The sequence below is a fragment of the Rhynchophorus ferrugineus genome, unplaced genomic scaffold (assembly GCF_030347505.1).
Source record: "Rhynchophorus ferrugineus isolate W39M unplaced genomic scaffold, kcgeb_rfMv2 rfM6, whole genome shotgun sequence".
Lineage (NCBI taxonomy): Eukaryota > Metazoa > Arthropoda > Insecta > Coleoptera > Curculionidae > Rhynchophorus > Rhynchophorus ferrugineus.
In genome coordinates, this window is record NW_027472585.1 from 2,312,600 (window position 1) to 2,330,000 (window position 17,401).

Genomic DNA, 17,401 nt, shown 5'->3' on the forward strand with positions numbered 1-17,401 from the left:
TCTCTTGTCTATTATTCCGTCATAGTCGCAGGTTCGAATTTCACTCAAGGATGCTTTGAAATCCATCGAACAATAATCAGACAGGAAAATGTTTTCTGAGATAATATCTGAGTTAGTGATTGGTTTATTGTTATTTAATGATGCAGGGCATAATTAAGAGGCCACATTAAGTATAGTGCTCCAATAAAGCAGCCAATGCACGTCATCAACAATTATAATGCAACGTTGCCGTGCCAAATTTGATTTTTTTTAATTTTCACTATGGCAACATAATACTATCGCAAATAAAATAATGAAACAAAAATAAGGTTATAAAATATAATATATAATATATTTATTATGATATATAAAATATAATATTAAATAATATATTAATATAATTTATTAATTATAAGTACCGTACATCAAAAGCATATTTATTGAAGGAATTAAACTATAGTTAATTAAACAGCCACAATAGTTTGTAGGTTAGAGTTATTTTATTATATTTATATTAACATATGACAACGGTGTCGACCAGTAGATTTGGTTACATGTTCGGACGCATCAAACTTCATTTTGTCTCTGTTTAATTAGACTAATACTAATTAATAGAATAAGAATGAAAATGCTCCAAGTTTAAAAGGGTATTTATAAACTGTATTTGGCCATACGTTCGATGGTATTTATGACATGCATTGGCTGTTTTATTGGAAGGACCATAGGCCCCTTCCGGATAAACCTTAGTTGACGAAAAAAAGACTCTAATATATAAAAACAAATAAATAAATAATGAAATTCCACCGAAAGGTTTAATCTATTTTATTGCAACATCATTAATGCAACTGGTGTCTCATTTTAGGCTGAAGGATGGAAAACCAATTTCTAATCAGGAATATGAAAGGAGCAAAATTATTTTGGAGAATGAAGACCATGACATCGAGGATGGCTTGAAGGAATGCACGTATTCCTTAACAATCCCCAGAAGTGAGTACTATCGAAAATATATAACGGCAAAAAGACACGAAAACTATGTTTTCAGCTGAGCGTTCCAACCAAGGAAAATATACCATCCAAGCGAAGAATAAATGGGGAGAATTAGAGGACAGCGCTCAGCTTACCATTGTGCTGCGACCGGAGATCGAGGGACCTGAAGATGTTAGAGTTGTACCAGGAGAAGCCACTGAATTCACAGTCGTAGTTCAGGCGAACCCCGAAGCCCAAGTTCTATGGATGAGGGATGACAAGGTGATCAAGGCAAGTGACCTGATCTCCATCGTGGAAGACAAAGCGAACGAAACGTACAAGTTAGTTTTCCATAACGTCAAATTGGCAGATGAAGGGTACTATAAAGTAGTAGTCAAGAATGAACTTGGAGAATCTAGCTCTGAAGGCAGATTGAAAACAATTAGTAAGTATTTTATTTATATCTACACCAATAGGTCTAAAATCACTCAAGAAGTTTGAACACATTAACTAAAAAGTTTGGTACTTAATGGTACCTAAATTAAAAAAAATTTAGTTCTATCTATTTATCCACCAAAGTTACCAGATCTGGTTACCAGTGTTGACACAAATAAAATATTTCTTGGAGGAAACTGAATTATTATCATTTTCTAATAATATTTTTAATTACTTAAATAAGGACTCTTAAGCTGATGTGTTAAAACCTATAATAAATATTGTATATAGAGTAGTATTTGAAATATTTTCCTTACTTCAATATATAATACATCTTAGTCACTATTTAGTCATATTTTTGATTAGTTTCTAGTACTTTAATTACTTCTCTTTAACAATGCGATCTTTTATTAAAATTAAGATTGGAATTGTAGTATCTTTAAGTAGTTGATTAAACCATTTTAACATTTCTTTAAATATTTACAGAAGAGGCTGAACCAACTAGTAAGTTGCAAAACTGCTTCGCTACTAAAATGCTTTAAAAACAAGGGTCAGATAATATATATTCGGAAATTTTCAATAATTTAACGTTTTTTTACAATTTCCGACCCAATAAAAAGTATCAACAAAGAAACTCATTACAATTACAATAAAAATAACATGATAACAAACAGCTGTTGATAACAAACAGCCTTTGATACTTTCCAGAATTTTTAATATTTTTGTTTTTATCGCTTTATATACTGTTTTTTTTTAAATTTGAAATAATCAATTAGAACTAACTATAACTGCTCTGCTTTAGCAATAATTTGCCATAAGTTTTAATGCATATTTAGTAATAGCAACTAAACTCTTATGAAAAGCTTATGTGTTACATTATTTTTGCTAGATATTTGTTTGTTTGTTGATTCTAAAAATTCTAACAACCTTTTAGCTGAAAGACCAAAATTCATTACTGGCCTGACTGACCAACAAGTCGAGGATCAAGGTGAAATCACCGTAATGGTACGCGCTGATGGCCTTCCAAAACCAGAAATCACTTGGTATTTGAATGGAAAACCTATCGTCGAAGATGAAAACCACAAAATAGTCACTTCGAGGGATGCTCAGGTCACCAGCAGCTTAACTATAACGAATTACAGCGGCGATGATGCTGGAGCGGTAAAATCACCAACCATTTACACCAATAATCATATTTCTTAACGATTTTTTCTTTTCAGTACAAGGCAATAGCCAAGAATGTGGTCGGTGAAGCCGAGACGCTGGGTGGTATCCTGATGGTCCAAACTCCACCGACATTAGCGAAAAAACTGGATAGGAACTTGGACGTGAACGAAGGAGAGAAGCTAGAACTTAGAGCGAAGATTGGTGGAAGCCCCAAGCCCAAGGTAACGTTAATTGCTCAATTACTAAATATACAAAACACATAATTACTGCAGAAACTATAGGTAATTCGTATATACAATATATCTAAAAATAATAAACAGAGCAAAGGTCCCAAATGAAATGTGAATGAAAAGTGTTCTTAATATTACATTGTTAGGCTTTAGCCGGAAAGAATATCAGAACGTAGACTTTTGCTTGGATGGAATAACTTATGTCGACAATAAAACAAATACTATAAGATAATCACAATAACATTCTGAACTACAGCAAGTTAAAAATTTTAAAAAATCTGCACAGCTCCACCTACCGGGTACGATTGTAGATTTAAGCCATTCTCTAATCCACGTAAATTCACAGAAAAAAATCATCAAACTCTGTCTATTCGTTTAGTATTTTTATTATTCAATATGTTACTGTAAATTATACACACTGGATAATGTAGCACACACTATATCTCATGAGTGTTTTAAGTCAGAAAATATCTGCGAGGCCGAATGAATACATTAGTGTTATGATAATTCCTCTATTACTCTCGATTGCTTGTAAATGGCAACGTCGCAAAATCAGGCTGAAACTACCGAAGATTACCGAACACCGGCTAGGATTCTCCGAAATAGCCACTGCTTAACTATCAATGTAGAATACATTAGTCTTTTAGGAAATTAGGATGTATTAATAAAATTGGTGTTTGGCCGCGAAAACTAAATGATGCGACAGACAAAACATGATTATAAATAAATATGAAAAGACGTAAAACACAAAAGGAAAGTGAAGAAAATCCTAGTGTAGACGAAATAGTTAATACTAAAAAGACAAACAACATAAACTGTAGCCTGTTCAATGTTATTTTGTACATACCTCATTTAAATTTGTGACATCAAAACTTGGCAATGTTGCCGCATCAACTCTGAGTTTTAGTTCAGTTTGGCTTTGACATACAACAAAATTCTAATTTAAATAAAATAATTGAACAAAAATGTTATCAAATATAATTTATTTTAATATTATAGTGCAACTAAAAAATACTGTTAATTATACAACCACAATAGTTTATAGTTTAGAGTTAACCTCTTATCACTATTGTTTTCAAGAATTTTGCATACGTCTGACAACCTGACGACTTTGACAGACTCATTTGTTTACGTGTTCGAATTAATCAGACAGACATTAATCATCGAATATCTCTTGTTAACTAGAGTAAAATGAGTCTGATTCTAAAACGAATTTACAAATTGCGGCAGACACAACATCACAACACACCCACAACACAACACAGACATAAACATCTTGATGACGTATGTACAAAAAAAAATTGAATAGACTATAATTGAATGTGATGGTTATTGAGTATATGGTATACATCAGTAGTGTTGTGTGATATTTGGATAACTTCTCAATGATTTCTTCACTCATTCATTAGTAAATACACATCTAAGATTATCTAATTTCGTAATGATAATAGATGTAACGTACTTGTGCAAAAGCTGAATTACACTCTAGAATTTTCTCTTAATTTAATGTAACTAAAGCCGTGTGAGATCTTTTGAAATTGTCAACATTCATGATTATTGTTAAGGTAATGCTGAATTGGATGCATTATATGTTGTTTTCTTAAAATGTATAGTCGCTCTGAACACTTTTGTGTCTTTTAACGACTTTCAACTCACTCACTTAATTTTTACGAACATTAAGCTTTTTTAAACGACCTTTAGCTCCGAATAAGTTCGATCCTACTACGTTACTATCGACGAGCTAAACTCTTAGCCCACAAGTCTAACCGCGGGTCATTACGTGTTGGAATCAGTTTTATAATATTGTCAGACCTATAGCTACAATTTTATTTCTAGGCCCTTTGGTACAAGGATGGCGAACCAATTTCACCCGATGACGCCAACATCAAAACCGCCCTCCTTCCTGATGGTACCGTTAAACTTACCATCGAGAACTGTAAACCGTCCGATAGCGGTGCTTACAAACTAGTAGTGAAAAATGCGAATGGTGAAGTGGCCTCTTTGTGTGCAGTGGCAGTCGCACGTGAGTATTTTTGGTACCGCGCTTATATTGTGAAAAAATATTACGACGAAGACTAACTCTCCTATATTATCCGACGCTTGCTCTTCATTTAGTTTAGTCGCTTTTTAAATGAGTAAATAATTGCTTACACGAACATTATCATTGTTTTATTTTAATTCCTTCTTGCGTCAGTTTTAAACGAGCTTTTAACGCATTCTAACATCAGTCGCCAGGTACGGCTTCCTAAAGACCAGTAACACCATTTGCATGAATCCTTTTTTTAGCTAAGCAACGCAGACCTAAATTCCTCAAGTGCTTCAAAGACCAAAAGGTACCGCTCGGTCAGGAACTGAAGCTCGAGGCCAAGGTGGAAGCGTACCCGCCTCCCGAGATTAAATGGCTTAAGGACGGGGTTCCCGTCCGAGCTGGACCCAACGTTCATCTGGAGAGTCATCCAGACGGACGCGTCGCTCTAGTGGTCGACGTGATGAAGCCGGAGAACGCGGGAAAGTACGAGCTGAAGGTGACCAACAAACTTGGAGAGGCTGTTGGCGATGCGACGATCACCACCGAGAAAAAACCCACCAGACCTCAGTTCGTTAAGACCTTACTGCCCGAGACTGTGGTCGAGGGTTTCCCAGTGAAGCTTGAGGTCAAAGCCGAAGGCTTCCCCGCACCGACCATCACCTGGACGCGTAACGGTGCCGAAATAATATCCGACAACAAACACGTGAAGATCATCGACCAACCCGACGGTACTTCCTCCTTGATCATCGATGCTTGCGATCAATTGCGCGACGCCTTGACCTACAAGGCGGTCGCTTCGAACGAAGCTGGCGAGATCGCTACCTCAGCTCCGCTAAGTATTAAATCAGCCACCAAACCGGGCGAACCTGAGGAGAGGCCGATGTTCCTGCACAAACTGAGGGATGCTGTCACTGACGAAGGTCAACCTCTGGTCCTGGAAGCTCCATTTACCGGCAATCCCATTCCGACCGTCCAGTGGACCAAAGACGGAGTACCGATCGAAGCTTCTGACAGAATGTTGATGACCTGCGATGGAAGGAAGGTAAGAGATCACTGCGTGGAGTTATAGTCCATTCAATAAAACAGTGAACACACACCATCCAATTTTTTTTTTAATTTAATTATTACATTGCCTCTGCTGTATTTTTTATTATATGCACCTCACTACACAACTGGTCTCCTGTTCTGATGGTATCCAAAAGCTGCAGTATTTTAATATTCTCATGAGAATTGAGTCTTTCCTCATGTCCACTTGCAATTCTCTTGATTTCTTGACTGACTGTGGGTATCTGAAAGTCTCGATGTAGGTAATCAGTCCTATAGTATTTGGGTGCGCCCATAATACCTCTCAGGGTGTTGTTTTGAAAATGTGTATTTTATTTATGTTACTCTTTGCAGAACATCCCCATAATTGAACTTCGTATGTCCATATAGGTTTTAGTATTTGCTTATACAATAGCAATTTATTATGTACTGATAATTGTGATTTTCTTCCAACTAGCCAGTACATTTTCCTATATTTCAATTCCAGTTCTTTTCTTTTCTTCTTTATATGTTCCTTTTAGCGAAGTTTTGCATAAAGATTCATTCCGAGATATTTAGCGTTATTGCTATATTGAATGATAGTATTATTTAATGTTATTGATGCTTTGTACGGTCTGTTTATAGGTGAACTGTACATGCACAGATTTACTTTCATTAATTTTTATTTTCCAAGCTTGTGTCCAATTATTTATATTGTCACTTGCCCGTTGTAAATTTCTTGAGGCTTCTTCACTATTATCTCTGACAGCTAAAATCGCAGTTCCTTGTGGTACACCTGCTTTAGCTTCTTTTATTGTAGAGTAAGCTTCTTCTTGTTTGACTCTAAACATTCTGGTTGTAATGTACGATTTTAATAGTTCGGTGTTGTTTTGGTAACATTGGTTGTTTCTGTAGTTTATGAACAATGCCAAACCTTATCGAAGGCTTGTGCTACATCTAAAAATATAGCTGAACATAATATTCAATAACATCTGTTATCATGTGGATCTGGTCAGTTATTGAATGCCGAATTGATGATGTTAAAACATCACAATGTTACCGGATTAACTCTGAATTTTAGTTCATTTTGACTTCGACAAACAACAATATTCTAATGTAAATAAAATAATAAAACAAAAATAGTGTTAAATATAATTTATTCTAATATGATAGTACAATTAATGCATATATTATCGAAGGACTTAAAAAAATAGTCTATTCAAAGCTTATTTTTATATGCGTCATCAAAATTTGTGACGTCAAAACGTCGCAATGTTGCCGCATCAACTCTTGAGCTTTAGTTCAGTTTGACTTTAACATACAACAATATTCTAATCTAAATAAAATAATTGAACAAAAATGGTATCAAATATAGTTTATTTTAATATTATAGTACATCTAAAAACTACAGTTAATTATACAACCACAATAGTTTATAGTTTAGAGTTATAACCTCTTATTACTATAGTTTTCAAGAATTTTGCATACGTCTAACAACCTAACGACTTTGACAGGCTCGTTCGTTTACGTGCTCGAACTAATCAGACAGCATTGTATCTCTTTAAAAGGAATAAAATGAGAAGGAATATATTGTCTGATTCTAAAACGAACTTACAAATTTCGGCATGCAATACATTAAATATCTTGATGACGCATATACAAATAAACTTTGAATAGACTATACAATTAATTACTCACTCTATTCCACACCACCTATGAGGTGGATCTTTTTATGTAGTGGCATCCTCCGGAGATCTGATCCCGCTAATTAACAATTGTATATCTAAGTAATGTATTTTACTTTCCTTATAGAGTATTTTAACTATTTTTGCTTCTTTCTATACAGTATTTTCTTGTAAAGTTATTTTGATATCACTGAGAAAAACAAAATTAGCCCAATCGATTCAACTGTTCCATAGTTTTAGCAGGATCTACAATGTTATATTTTTTATGAATTGAGACATAAGAAATGCTAATTTTCAGGTTGGACTAAGAATAGACAAAGCGGTTCCTTCCGATGCTGGTGTTTACGGCGTGAAAATCACCAATGCTTTGGGAGAGGAAACCAGCGAAGGAAAAGCGACCGTGCGCAAAGTTTTCCAACCACCATCATTCACGCAACGGTTTACCGACTTGCAACAGGTAACAACACTCAATAACATCGATTCCTATCGTTAATTGATCAATTGTTTCCAGCTACCAGGGCGTGATGCCAAATTCCCTTGTAGGGTCACCGGCGTACCACAGCCCGAGGTTGCCTGGTCTAAAGATGGAGAACCAATTTACGAGAGCAGCAAATATCATATTAAGCGAGATGGCGATATGTGCTGTCTGTACGTGCAAGACTGCGTGCCAGATGATGCTGGCGTCTTTAGAGCTACAGCCACCAATCCAGAAGGTCAAGCAGTATGTACAGCTGCTTTAGAAGTTGTTAAGGAAATGTACGTATCACGAAATAAATTATCGTTAAGTATAATCATCATTATCATCAATCTATAGCTGGTGCTCTCAGAGTTTGTCTACTATCAATCATTACATTGTTGTTGATAGCATGAGGTTTTTATTGTCATATTTTACGTCCTTGCTTATGGTATAAACAACTTAGGAGCATCTAGGACCTATTTCCTATTGAATTACTTTGTTCTTAATATATCCTCAATAAGAACAAATATGCAGAATTGGTCTAAGTATAGTCACATGTAAAATACTTCGAGCTTACACATGATAGATTGCGTCAGTCTCCAGCTTTCGGAGCCATGTAGAAAAATTATCAAAATTGGCATTCGAAAGAGCTGAACCTCCTTGTTCGACTCAAATATCTACCCAGCGGGTGACTCTTAAAGTTGGTAAACTCACAAGGTCAAATCCGGAATATACTGGTGAATGTGGCAAAAGTTCGAAGCCCAATTAGGCCAATTTAGCCATGGCGATTAAATTTTTTATAAATTTACTACTAATAACTCACAATTTCTTTCTTTTTTTTATATCTTAATTCATAACTTGCTCTATGTATTCCATCTATTCAAATGATGTAGAGAGTTTAATTTTAATTGCTGCATATTTTCATTTCCTCATTTACACATCAGTAGATCTATTTATTTCAAGCTATTATTTTATAGTCTGTTCAAAGTTATTTTGTACATACGTCATTTAAATTTGTGACATCAAAACATCGTAATGTTGTCGCATCAACTCTGAGTTTCAGTTCAATTTGGCCTTTAACATACAACAAAATCCTAATCTAAATAAAATAATTGAACAAAAATGTCACATATAATTTATTTTAACATTTTAGTGTATCTAAAAATTACAGTTAACTATACCGCCACAATAGTTTATAGGTTAGAGTCATAACCTCTTATCACTATTGCTTTCAAGAATTTTGCATACGTCTGACAACGGGACGGCTTTGACAGGCTCATTCGTTTACGTGCTCGAACTAATCAGACAGCATTTTGTCTCTTTTTCACTAGAATAAAATGAGAAGCAAGATATTGTCTGATTCTAAAACGAACTTACAAATTGCGGCAGGTAATACATTAAACACCTTGATGACGTATGTACAAAACAACACCGTTTTCCTCAAAAAGCGCTAAGTCGATTAATATATAGAAAAAGATTTACCAAAATTTTGAATTGTATAATAATTTGTATCTCGTTCATTTTGCAGTAAAATCCAACAGAAGATCGAACCACCCACCTTCCTCAAACGAATCGGCGACACGGAGCTCTTCAAGGGCATGACCGCCAAGTTCACCGCCTGCGCGACCGGCTATCCGGAACCCGAGGTCGAGTGGTACCACAACGACGAGAAGATCTACCCGTCCAAGAGGATCATCATGGACAAGGACACGGCCGGCCTGCTGAGACTCAGCGTCATGGGCCTGGACCAGGACGACCTCGGCAAGTACTCCTGCAAGATATCCAACGAGCACGGCAGCGACATCTGCCACGCCACCCTGAAGTTCGACGAAGGCCTCGAAGCAAAACCGAAGCGTCCCATGGCCGATCAGTACGCGGATTACGACAAATATAAGAGGAGCGGCGCTCCGGTACCACTGGCCGATCCACCGATCATCTCTCAGATGACCGATCGTCATTGCACGTTGTCGTGGAAGCCGTCCATCCCGTCCGGTCCCAGGGAACCGGTCACTTATCAGTTGGAGATGTGCGAATTGCCGAACGGCGACTGGTTCACTGTTCGTACTGGTATAAGAAGCTGCGTCTGCGGAGTTAGAAACCTGGAGCCCTTCCGCGACTACAAATTCAGAGTGAGAGTGGAGAATAAATATGGTGTTAGTGATCCTTCGCCATTCGCAATTACTCACAGGTGAATATCACAATTTATAATTTAGGTGCGCTCGCTTTACGACTTAGACACATTCCTCAGAACTTGGTCGCAAAGCCAAAAACCGTATTAGGAATCAATTATTCTAATAGAAATTCATACAAATTCAATGGGATAGGTTCCAAATTTGTTAAATCACTCAAAATGCATTTTAACAAGTATACAAACATTTGTACATAAAATAATAACACCTCCAAAAACTCCAAAAACCAACAATAATCTATAAACAAAAATGAAACAACTTCATGTTACATAAAATATGTATATGTATACATACATATACATATTCATAAGACTATGGAGAGATGGTAACCTGCAGATCACTATCGTCGTCATTTTTCGCTGATAAGGATGGGCCTGGCTTAAAAAAATTATCCAACGTTATTTGCCTTCTTGTTAATTTCGTTCGTCAGTGATTTATACTAGCTAATGGCTACGTTCGACGTCAGGATCGTTTTCAAGGAGGATGTTTAACACTTGTTGAGTTCTATAATCACCTTTTTCAATAATTCCCTTTAAAATGTTCCTTAGATGCTGCATCATCGGCGCTATTAAATCTATTTTTAAAATTTTCAAACCATCCTAAGCTTGCTTGGAATGTGACATCTTCAGCTGATTCATCGGTATCTCCATTCTTCAAATTTTCGAATATACTTAAATCCTTTTTTGGATAGTCATTTGAGTGATTAGCATTCTCCGTTTGTCATTGTCCTCAATCCATATAATCCATAGTTTTTCCATTTTTCCCATATCCAGAGTTTTTTTGGCGTGTTGATCTTGAGATATTTAAAGTTGCAGTAGATTGCAAATATGTTTTAATGTCTTCTTTTTATCGCGAATAGTTTAAATGGTATACTTCGCAAGTCCCATTGCCTTTTGAACGACTTTTGTTTTTTTTATTAGTTTACTTGATCGAACTAATCAGACAGCATTGTATCTCTTTTTAACTGGAATAAAATGAGAAGGAAAATATTGTCTGGTATTAAAGCGAATTAGCATGCGAACTGCAATACATTATACACCTTGATGATGTATGGTCATTGCTTCTTTGGATAGACTATATATTATATATAAAACATTTATTTTTTAATATTCTTTGATATATATTTATTGTAAGTATATAATTGAAATCAATATATAGTTATAAATTTCATTGTCTCCCTAATCCACCAAAACAAATAACACTTGATTATTATCCTTCAAATTGCAATATTTTATCGAGTATTTGCCATACAATCACTATTTCTAATAATTTGTATAAAAAATTTATTAAAACGTACTTACCTCCATCTTTAGACAAAAACTGGAGCCGGATCTTCCAAAATTCCAGCCTTACCTGCCCTCTGGAACAGAATTCCGTCCGGATACGTCACCGTACTTCCCCAGGGACTTCGACATCGAACGACCCCCTCACGACGGTATGGCCCAGGCGCCAATTTTCCTCAGGCAAGAACACCCGACACAGTACGGCATCAAGGACCAGAACACCAACTTGTTCTGGTTTGTTTACGGTTATCCCAAACCCAAGATCAGCTTTTATTTCAACGACGAACTGATCGAACCCGGAGGTAGGTTCGACTGGAGTTACACCAGGAATGGACAGGCTACGCTATTCATCAACAAGTAAGAGTTATGATAGGATTTATGAATAATAATTATAATAATAGTAAAACAAATAATTATCTAGATCTATTCAGGATTTTATCCCTTCATTGTGTTACAGTGTAGCAAAAACAATTGATTCTTTAGTTTATTTCTCATCCGTTCTAGTTGTAAATATATTTGGTAAAAGACTATCATATTTGATACCTAAAATATATAGTAAAATCCATTAAACACATTAATTTTAGAAAAGTCACTCTCTCATAAGGACTATGACTCTTCTATCCAAATCATCTTGTACTCGTCAACTTTTTTTTTATGCTGTTGTGTCTGAAATAATTTCAAGACGGTTAAGCAATATTTCACCATTAAAACAGTAATCAAATTATGAGAATATAACCATACACCATGTTAGTGTATATGTATACGAATAACCATAGACCAAACCAGAGTTCCCAAGACAGATTAGAATCCATTGGATGATAGAAAACTATGATTTCAATCAACGTAGCAAATACATAAATTTTTCTCTTCTAGGATGTTGGACAGGGATGTCGGTTGGTACGAATGCGTGGCTAAGAACGAACATGGCGAAGCACGTCAAAGAGTTAGGTTAGAAATCGCCGAGGCTCCTTACTTCATCAGCCGACCTGATATCCAGTACGTCATGGTGAGAGGCAGGTGTCAGTTCGTCGCAAGGGTCGTCGGGGTACCCTATCCCGAAATCAAGTGGTACCGAGACTGGAAACCGTTGGCTCCGTCTAGCAGGATCAAGGTAGGTTTTATATCGACAATTCCAAGTCCGCTCGTTACTATTTATGTATATTTATATATATGTTTTTTCCAGATTTCGTTCCATGAACCTGACACCACAATATTGACCATCAACGACGTTATTTATAAGGATGAGGGTCTCTATTCTGTGTCAGCTCGTAATGTAGCTGGTTCCGCATCTAGCAGCGCTATGCTCTATGTCGAAGATAACGACCAGGAATACGGTATCCGTACTTATACCAATATTACGCCCATTCGCACTCACAAGAGGCTTGTTACCGACTACTATGACCTTGGAGATGAACTCGGAAGAGGCACGCAAGGAGTCACATACCATGCCGTGGAAAGAGTGAATGGTAATTATTTACTGGACCTAATTATTTCCTATACTTCTCGTAATCTTCTTCATAACAAAGTTTATTTTGTATTCTGTTTGTATGTATGAGCAAACGACAGACAGCATCTTTATGTTGAGTATGTTCTATGGTTATATATTAAACAAAATTGAAGTTACTTCCTGCTCAACCTTATATATTAGCTCGTAAAGTAAAGTAGTTCGAAACGTAAATATCTAAAAAAGTTATTTTGAGACAAATTTGTATCCTTAACTATGCCAGGGTTAGTCCTTAAAATTAAACGACTTATTTAATGCTTCAATTACGATATTTGTGTGATAATTTTTTCTGAAATATATTTTCATCAGTCATAATATAACGGAGTATGATACTCCATTTTACAATATCTAACCTTTTTATAAAAAAGCTTATCTAATATTTATTTTTATTCATAAGCAAGAGAGAAATAGCACCTTTCTATCTAGTATGTTGTATAGTTATTCAAATTCCATATATTATGGATTCATTGGATCCGTAGTGTTAAAGATACGTGATTTTAAAGATATATATTAAGAAAAACTGAAATTACTTTTTCCCCAACCATATAGATTGCTATCTATTGCAATATATAGTTTTCTTAATATTTTAATTATAAATTAAACTTCATAAAAACCAATAAAGGTCTATATTTATTTCTAAAACAGGCTCACTAATCAGTAATGTAAAATATAGACAGGAATATTTATTGAGAGTTAGTCGAACATCATGTTTTTATCAGGCATAATATAACGTAGTATGACACTCCGTTTGTTAATTTCCAATATTACTATATAAAGCAAAATGATTTTATATAAAATAGTGTTCAAAACAATTACAGTTAGTATTCTATCAGTCATAAACTAGTTTTCTGTTCAAATAGGACGCAACTGGGCTGCTAAGATCATGCACGGCAGGGGAGACCTCCGTCCATTCATGTACAACGAACTGGAGGTTCTCAATCAACTCCGTCACAAGAAACTCACTTCATTACACGATGCTTACGAAACAGACGACACTTTGGCCATCATTCTGGAATTGGGCGCTGGCGGTGAACTCGTCCCCGATTATCTTCTGAAAATGGACTACTACACCGAAAGTGACATCGCAGGATTTATCAGACAGCTGCTTCAGGGCCTGGAATACATGCATGGAAGAGGATTTGGACATATGGGTCTTACGGTTCGTTTAACATTTATTTCAAAAAAATTATACTTGGATTGTGAATTAATTTTAAAGATTTAAAACAGATAAGGTAGATTTCGTTACATTAATTTATAATAGTAAAGTGCATTAATAAATTAATTAATGCATAATAGTCTGAAAGAGCGCTTATAGTTAGCGGTTATTTTGTTGTATGAATGTTCGTCGGGTCGGTCGGTCGGAATGTGTTGCTGTTGATGCGATTGTTTGTCCGAACACTCACTACGATTTGTAGAAGGAATTTTCACGAGAACTAAAAACACTGGTTGAAGAAATACTTGTTTATTTCGATTTAAACGGATACATGTGGTCGACGGGAGAATGGACAGTATTAGGTAGAGGAAGCACGGGGGCGCTGTGGAAGTGGTACTGTTACAAGGAAGTTGAGAAAAGAAACGAGAAGAGAGCGAGAGGTCGTTGTGGCGGTTTTTTATAGCCGGGAACCGCATGGTACCAATCCACCAGCGTTGCCAACCTTTGAACTTGCTGTAGGTTAGTGCATGGTGGCCTAAAGGGTCGTAGCTGTCGCCACATCACTCCCCTCCTAGTGGAGCTGCCGTGGAAAGAACCCCTATGTGGTGCAAGTTCCGAAGTGCACCCGCCATTACGCAATGAATCGCCTAGGGACTGCTTATGAGATGGGGATTCCAACCTGAGCGAAGAGTTTTACGGGATCAGCTGCCATCGAAGTTGTAGCAGGACGTCGTTCATCTTGGGCGTTTGTATTTGTTTGAGGGTACCTATAAGTGTGGTGCCTTACGTGTCTCATTTCGTAATTCAAGGTTGTTCATGTGTTGATGTCTGATGCATGATGGGCTTCTGTGGTTTTCGTCCACCGCGTTAGTCTCGTGGGATAACGTCGACCATGTGATGTTGATGGGTTCCGTTCCTCGTGCTATCCTTCCATGCACGTGTCGAGCACCTGTCGAGTGGCTTATGTTGAGTTGGTTACCTGTCGGGATGTAACCAATTATAGGAATGTTCGTTTGGTCGGTCGGTCAAAATGTGTGGCTGTCGACGCGATTATTTGTCCAAACACTCACTACTATTTTGTGGAAGGAATTTGCACGAGAACTGAAATGACTGGTTGAAAAAGAGTTGTTTATTGTGATATTAAATGATACATGTGGTCGACGGGAGAATGGACAGGATATTAGGTTAAGGTACAGGAAGTAGGGTAGCGCTGTGGAAGTGGTACTGTTACAAGGAGGTAAAGAAAAGGAAAGAGAAGAGAACGAGACGTCGTCGTGGTGGTCTTTTATAGACGGGAACCGCATGGTACCAATCCACCAGCGTTGCCAACCTTTGAACTTGCTGTATGTGAATGTATGTGAAGGGTGGTAGCGGTTGTCACATTCTCTTTGCACTTTTGTTAACTTATAATGATTGATGACAGTCACAGTGAGACTTTGTATGCTATACCAACATTGTTATTTTTCTCGCAATTATTTTATACTTTCTTATCATATAAACCTTCCCTAAGCTTCACCAAATATTTCAAAATCAAAATTATTCAAATCGGTTCAGCCTCTTTCAAACTTTGGCGAAACTAACGATTTCGATAACTAACGATTTTTATTTTTAACACCGATTCGTTTTTAAATAAAATTTTCCGTCGTCCATACCTAAAACAAACTTTTTTTACAGCTTGGCGATCTTCTAATCGCCCATCCAGGCGGAGACGACCTCAAAATCACCGATTTTGGTTTATCAAGGCGCGTTAGCTTGGCTACACTCTATCCGCTCTTGTACGGTGTTCCGGAATACGTCAGTCCCGAATGCGTTAACAACGAAGGAGTCGGCTTCGGACACGACATGTGGAGCGTCGGCATCATAACCTATATCTTGTTGTCCGGAAGATCGCCGTTCAGAGGTGCCAACGACAGGGAAACCTTAACCAAGATACGAGAGGGTAAATGGGCATTCGATGATGAATGGTGGAGCCGTATCAGGTTAGAAGATCCTTGAGAAAAACCACAACTTTTGTCTCATTTAACCCTCTTTTTTGTGTAGTGCCGAGGGTAGAGATTTCATCTCGAAGTTGTTGGTTTACCATCCAGATGGGCGTTTAGACGTAAGAGCAGCTTTGAGACATCCGTGGCTGGAAAGATGCGATAGAAGATATCGAGATGAATTCCAAATCAGTAGTACGTACCTGAAAGACTATTGGAGGCTATATAGGTAAGTCTTTTCTATAATGACCATATGACTGTAGGAGGAAAAGTCAACTTAGACATGTAGAACAGACTTGTTTCTTTGTGGTCTGGTATAACACAAGTTTCAGTTCATTAGTTTCCTATTGGAGCACTTAAACTACAGTTAATTAAACAGCCACTATAGTTTGTAGCTTAGAGTCATAGAATAAAGGAACTTAGAAGCGCATCTCCTATGTTAAAGTTGGTTCTTCTAAAGAAATTTTTATTTTCCAAGTAAAATTAAAAGATTTTTTTTAATTTCCCGCTAACATTTTTAAATTTTCCGACTGTCATGCTGCGCATGCGTAAGCGCCCTCACACGGGGATTCCGAACGTAAATTAGAATCAATTTTAACATAGGAGATACGCTTCTAAATTTCTTTAGTCTATGATCTTAACAGGCATCAGTTTAACTCTAGTTACTTATTTAATACGTATTTTCTTTGTATAATCAGATTTACTCATAAATTCTTGTTTCTTAACAGAGAGTGGTACGACAACGCGTCGTGTAGGGCGTGGTTCAGACGTCGACCCCTCGAAGGTGCCTTCACGCATCCCTCCAAGATGGTTTATCCACCCGGAGATGTATACACGCCTCGACCATCGCCGCCCAAGGAGAAGACCCCTAGACCCAGGACGTGGGAGGACCAACTACCTTCCAGATCGCCGCTCAATTACGAAATCGGCGGTTTCAAATCAGAAAGCCAGTAAGCGCATTTCCTTCCGCACGATTACCTTTTACCCGACGATGTCTCCTTTTAGTTATCAGAATGGACCCGATACTTATCTGCTCCAGCTTAGAGACGTCGATTTTCCGGTTCGCCTTCGCGAATACATGAAAGTAGCCGCCAACAGAGGACCTGGATCGGCCTACGTCGTTTCGGACGAGAATGGTTACGATTGGAGAGTGAGTTTTTTAATTTAAAGTAATTTTAATTCACTTTAATTGGCCACGCGCTCGCGCGTTGTGCGGCTATCGGCAAATACATTTGATCTCAGTGCCGATCACGCTCTGGTGCGTGACGCCAAAAAAAATTCTTAAAAGATATTAAAATCAGATCGTCAGCGATCGTGTTAAA

At 37.0% G+C, this 17,401-nt stretch overlaps 1 protein-coding gene and 1 long non-coding RNA gene across 51 annotated transcripts in view; both read left to right on the top strand.

The window, feature by feature from the left end:
• Obsc (Obscurin) overlaps positions 1-17,401 on the top strand; it is a 79,056-nt gene that overhangs the window by 56,478 nt on the left and 5,177 nt on the right. For 45 of the 50 annotated variants that reach the window (XM_076408174.1, XM_076408216.1, XM_076408166.1 and 42 more), the window contains 18 exons: positions 842-966; positions 1,022-1,390; positions 1,867-1,884; positions 2,315-2,541; positions 2,601-2,768; positions 4,614-4,800; positions 5,064-5,848; positions 7,813-7,971; positions 8,026-8,270; positions 9,500-10,159; positions 11,474-11,800; positions 12,317-12,554; positions 12,627-12,909; positions 13,808-14,106; positions 15,775-16,079; positions 16,141-16,308; positions 16,808-17,029; positions 17,085-17,229. In XM_076408174.1, the coding sequence (XP_076264289.1) occupies positions 842-966; positions 1,022-1,390; positions 1,867-1,884; positions 2,315-2,541; positions 2,601-2,768; positions 4,614-4,800; positions 5,064-5,848; positions 7,813-7,971; positions 8,026-8,270; positions 9,500-10,159; positions 11,474-11,800; positions 12,317-12,554; positions 12,627-12,909; positions 13,808-14,106; positions 15,775-16,079; positions 16,141-16,308; positions 16,808-17,029; positions 17,085-17,229 (4,930 nt within the window). The remainder of the gene's footprint in view (positions 1-841; positions 967-1,021; positions 1,391-1,866; positions 1,885-2,314; positions 2,542-2,600; positions 2,769-4,613; positions 4,801-5,063; positions 5,849-7,812; positions 7,972-8,025; positions 8,271-9,499; positions 10,160-11,473; positions 11,801-12,316; positions 12,555-12,626; positions 12,910-13,807; positions 14,107-15,774; positions 16,080-16,140; positions 16,309-16,807; positions 17,030-17,084; positions 17,230-17,401) is intronic. The other 5 variants (XM_076408179.1, XM_076408187.1, XM_076408189.1 and 2 more) reach the window with 1 other exon arrangement.
• On the top strand, positions 4-284 carry LOC143198762 (uncharacterized). The gene is made up of 2 exons (XR_013006285.1): positions 4-122; positions 161-284. It is a non-coding gene; the product is annotated as an uncharacterized LOC143198762 (long non-coding RNA).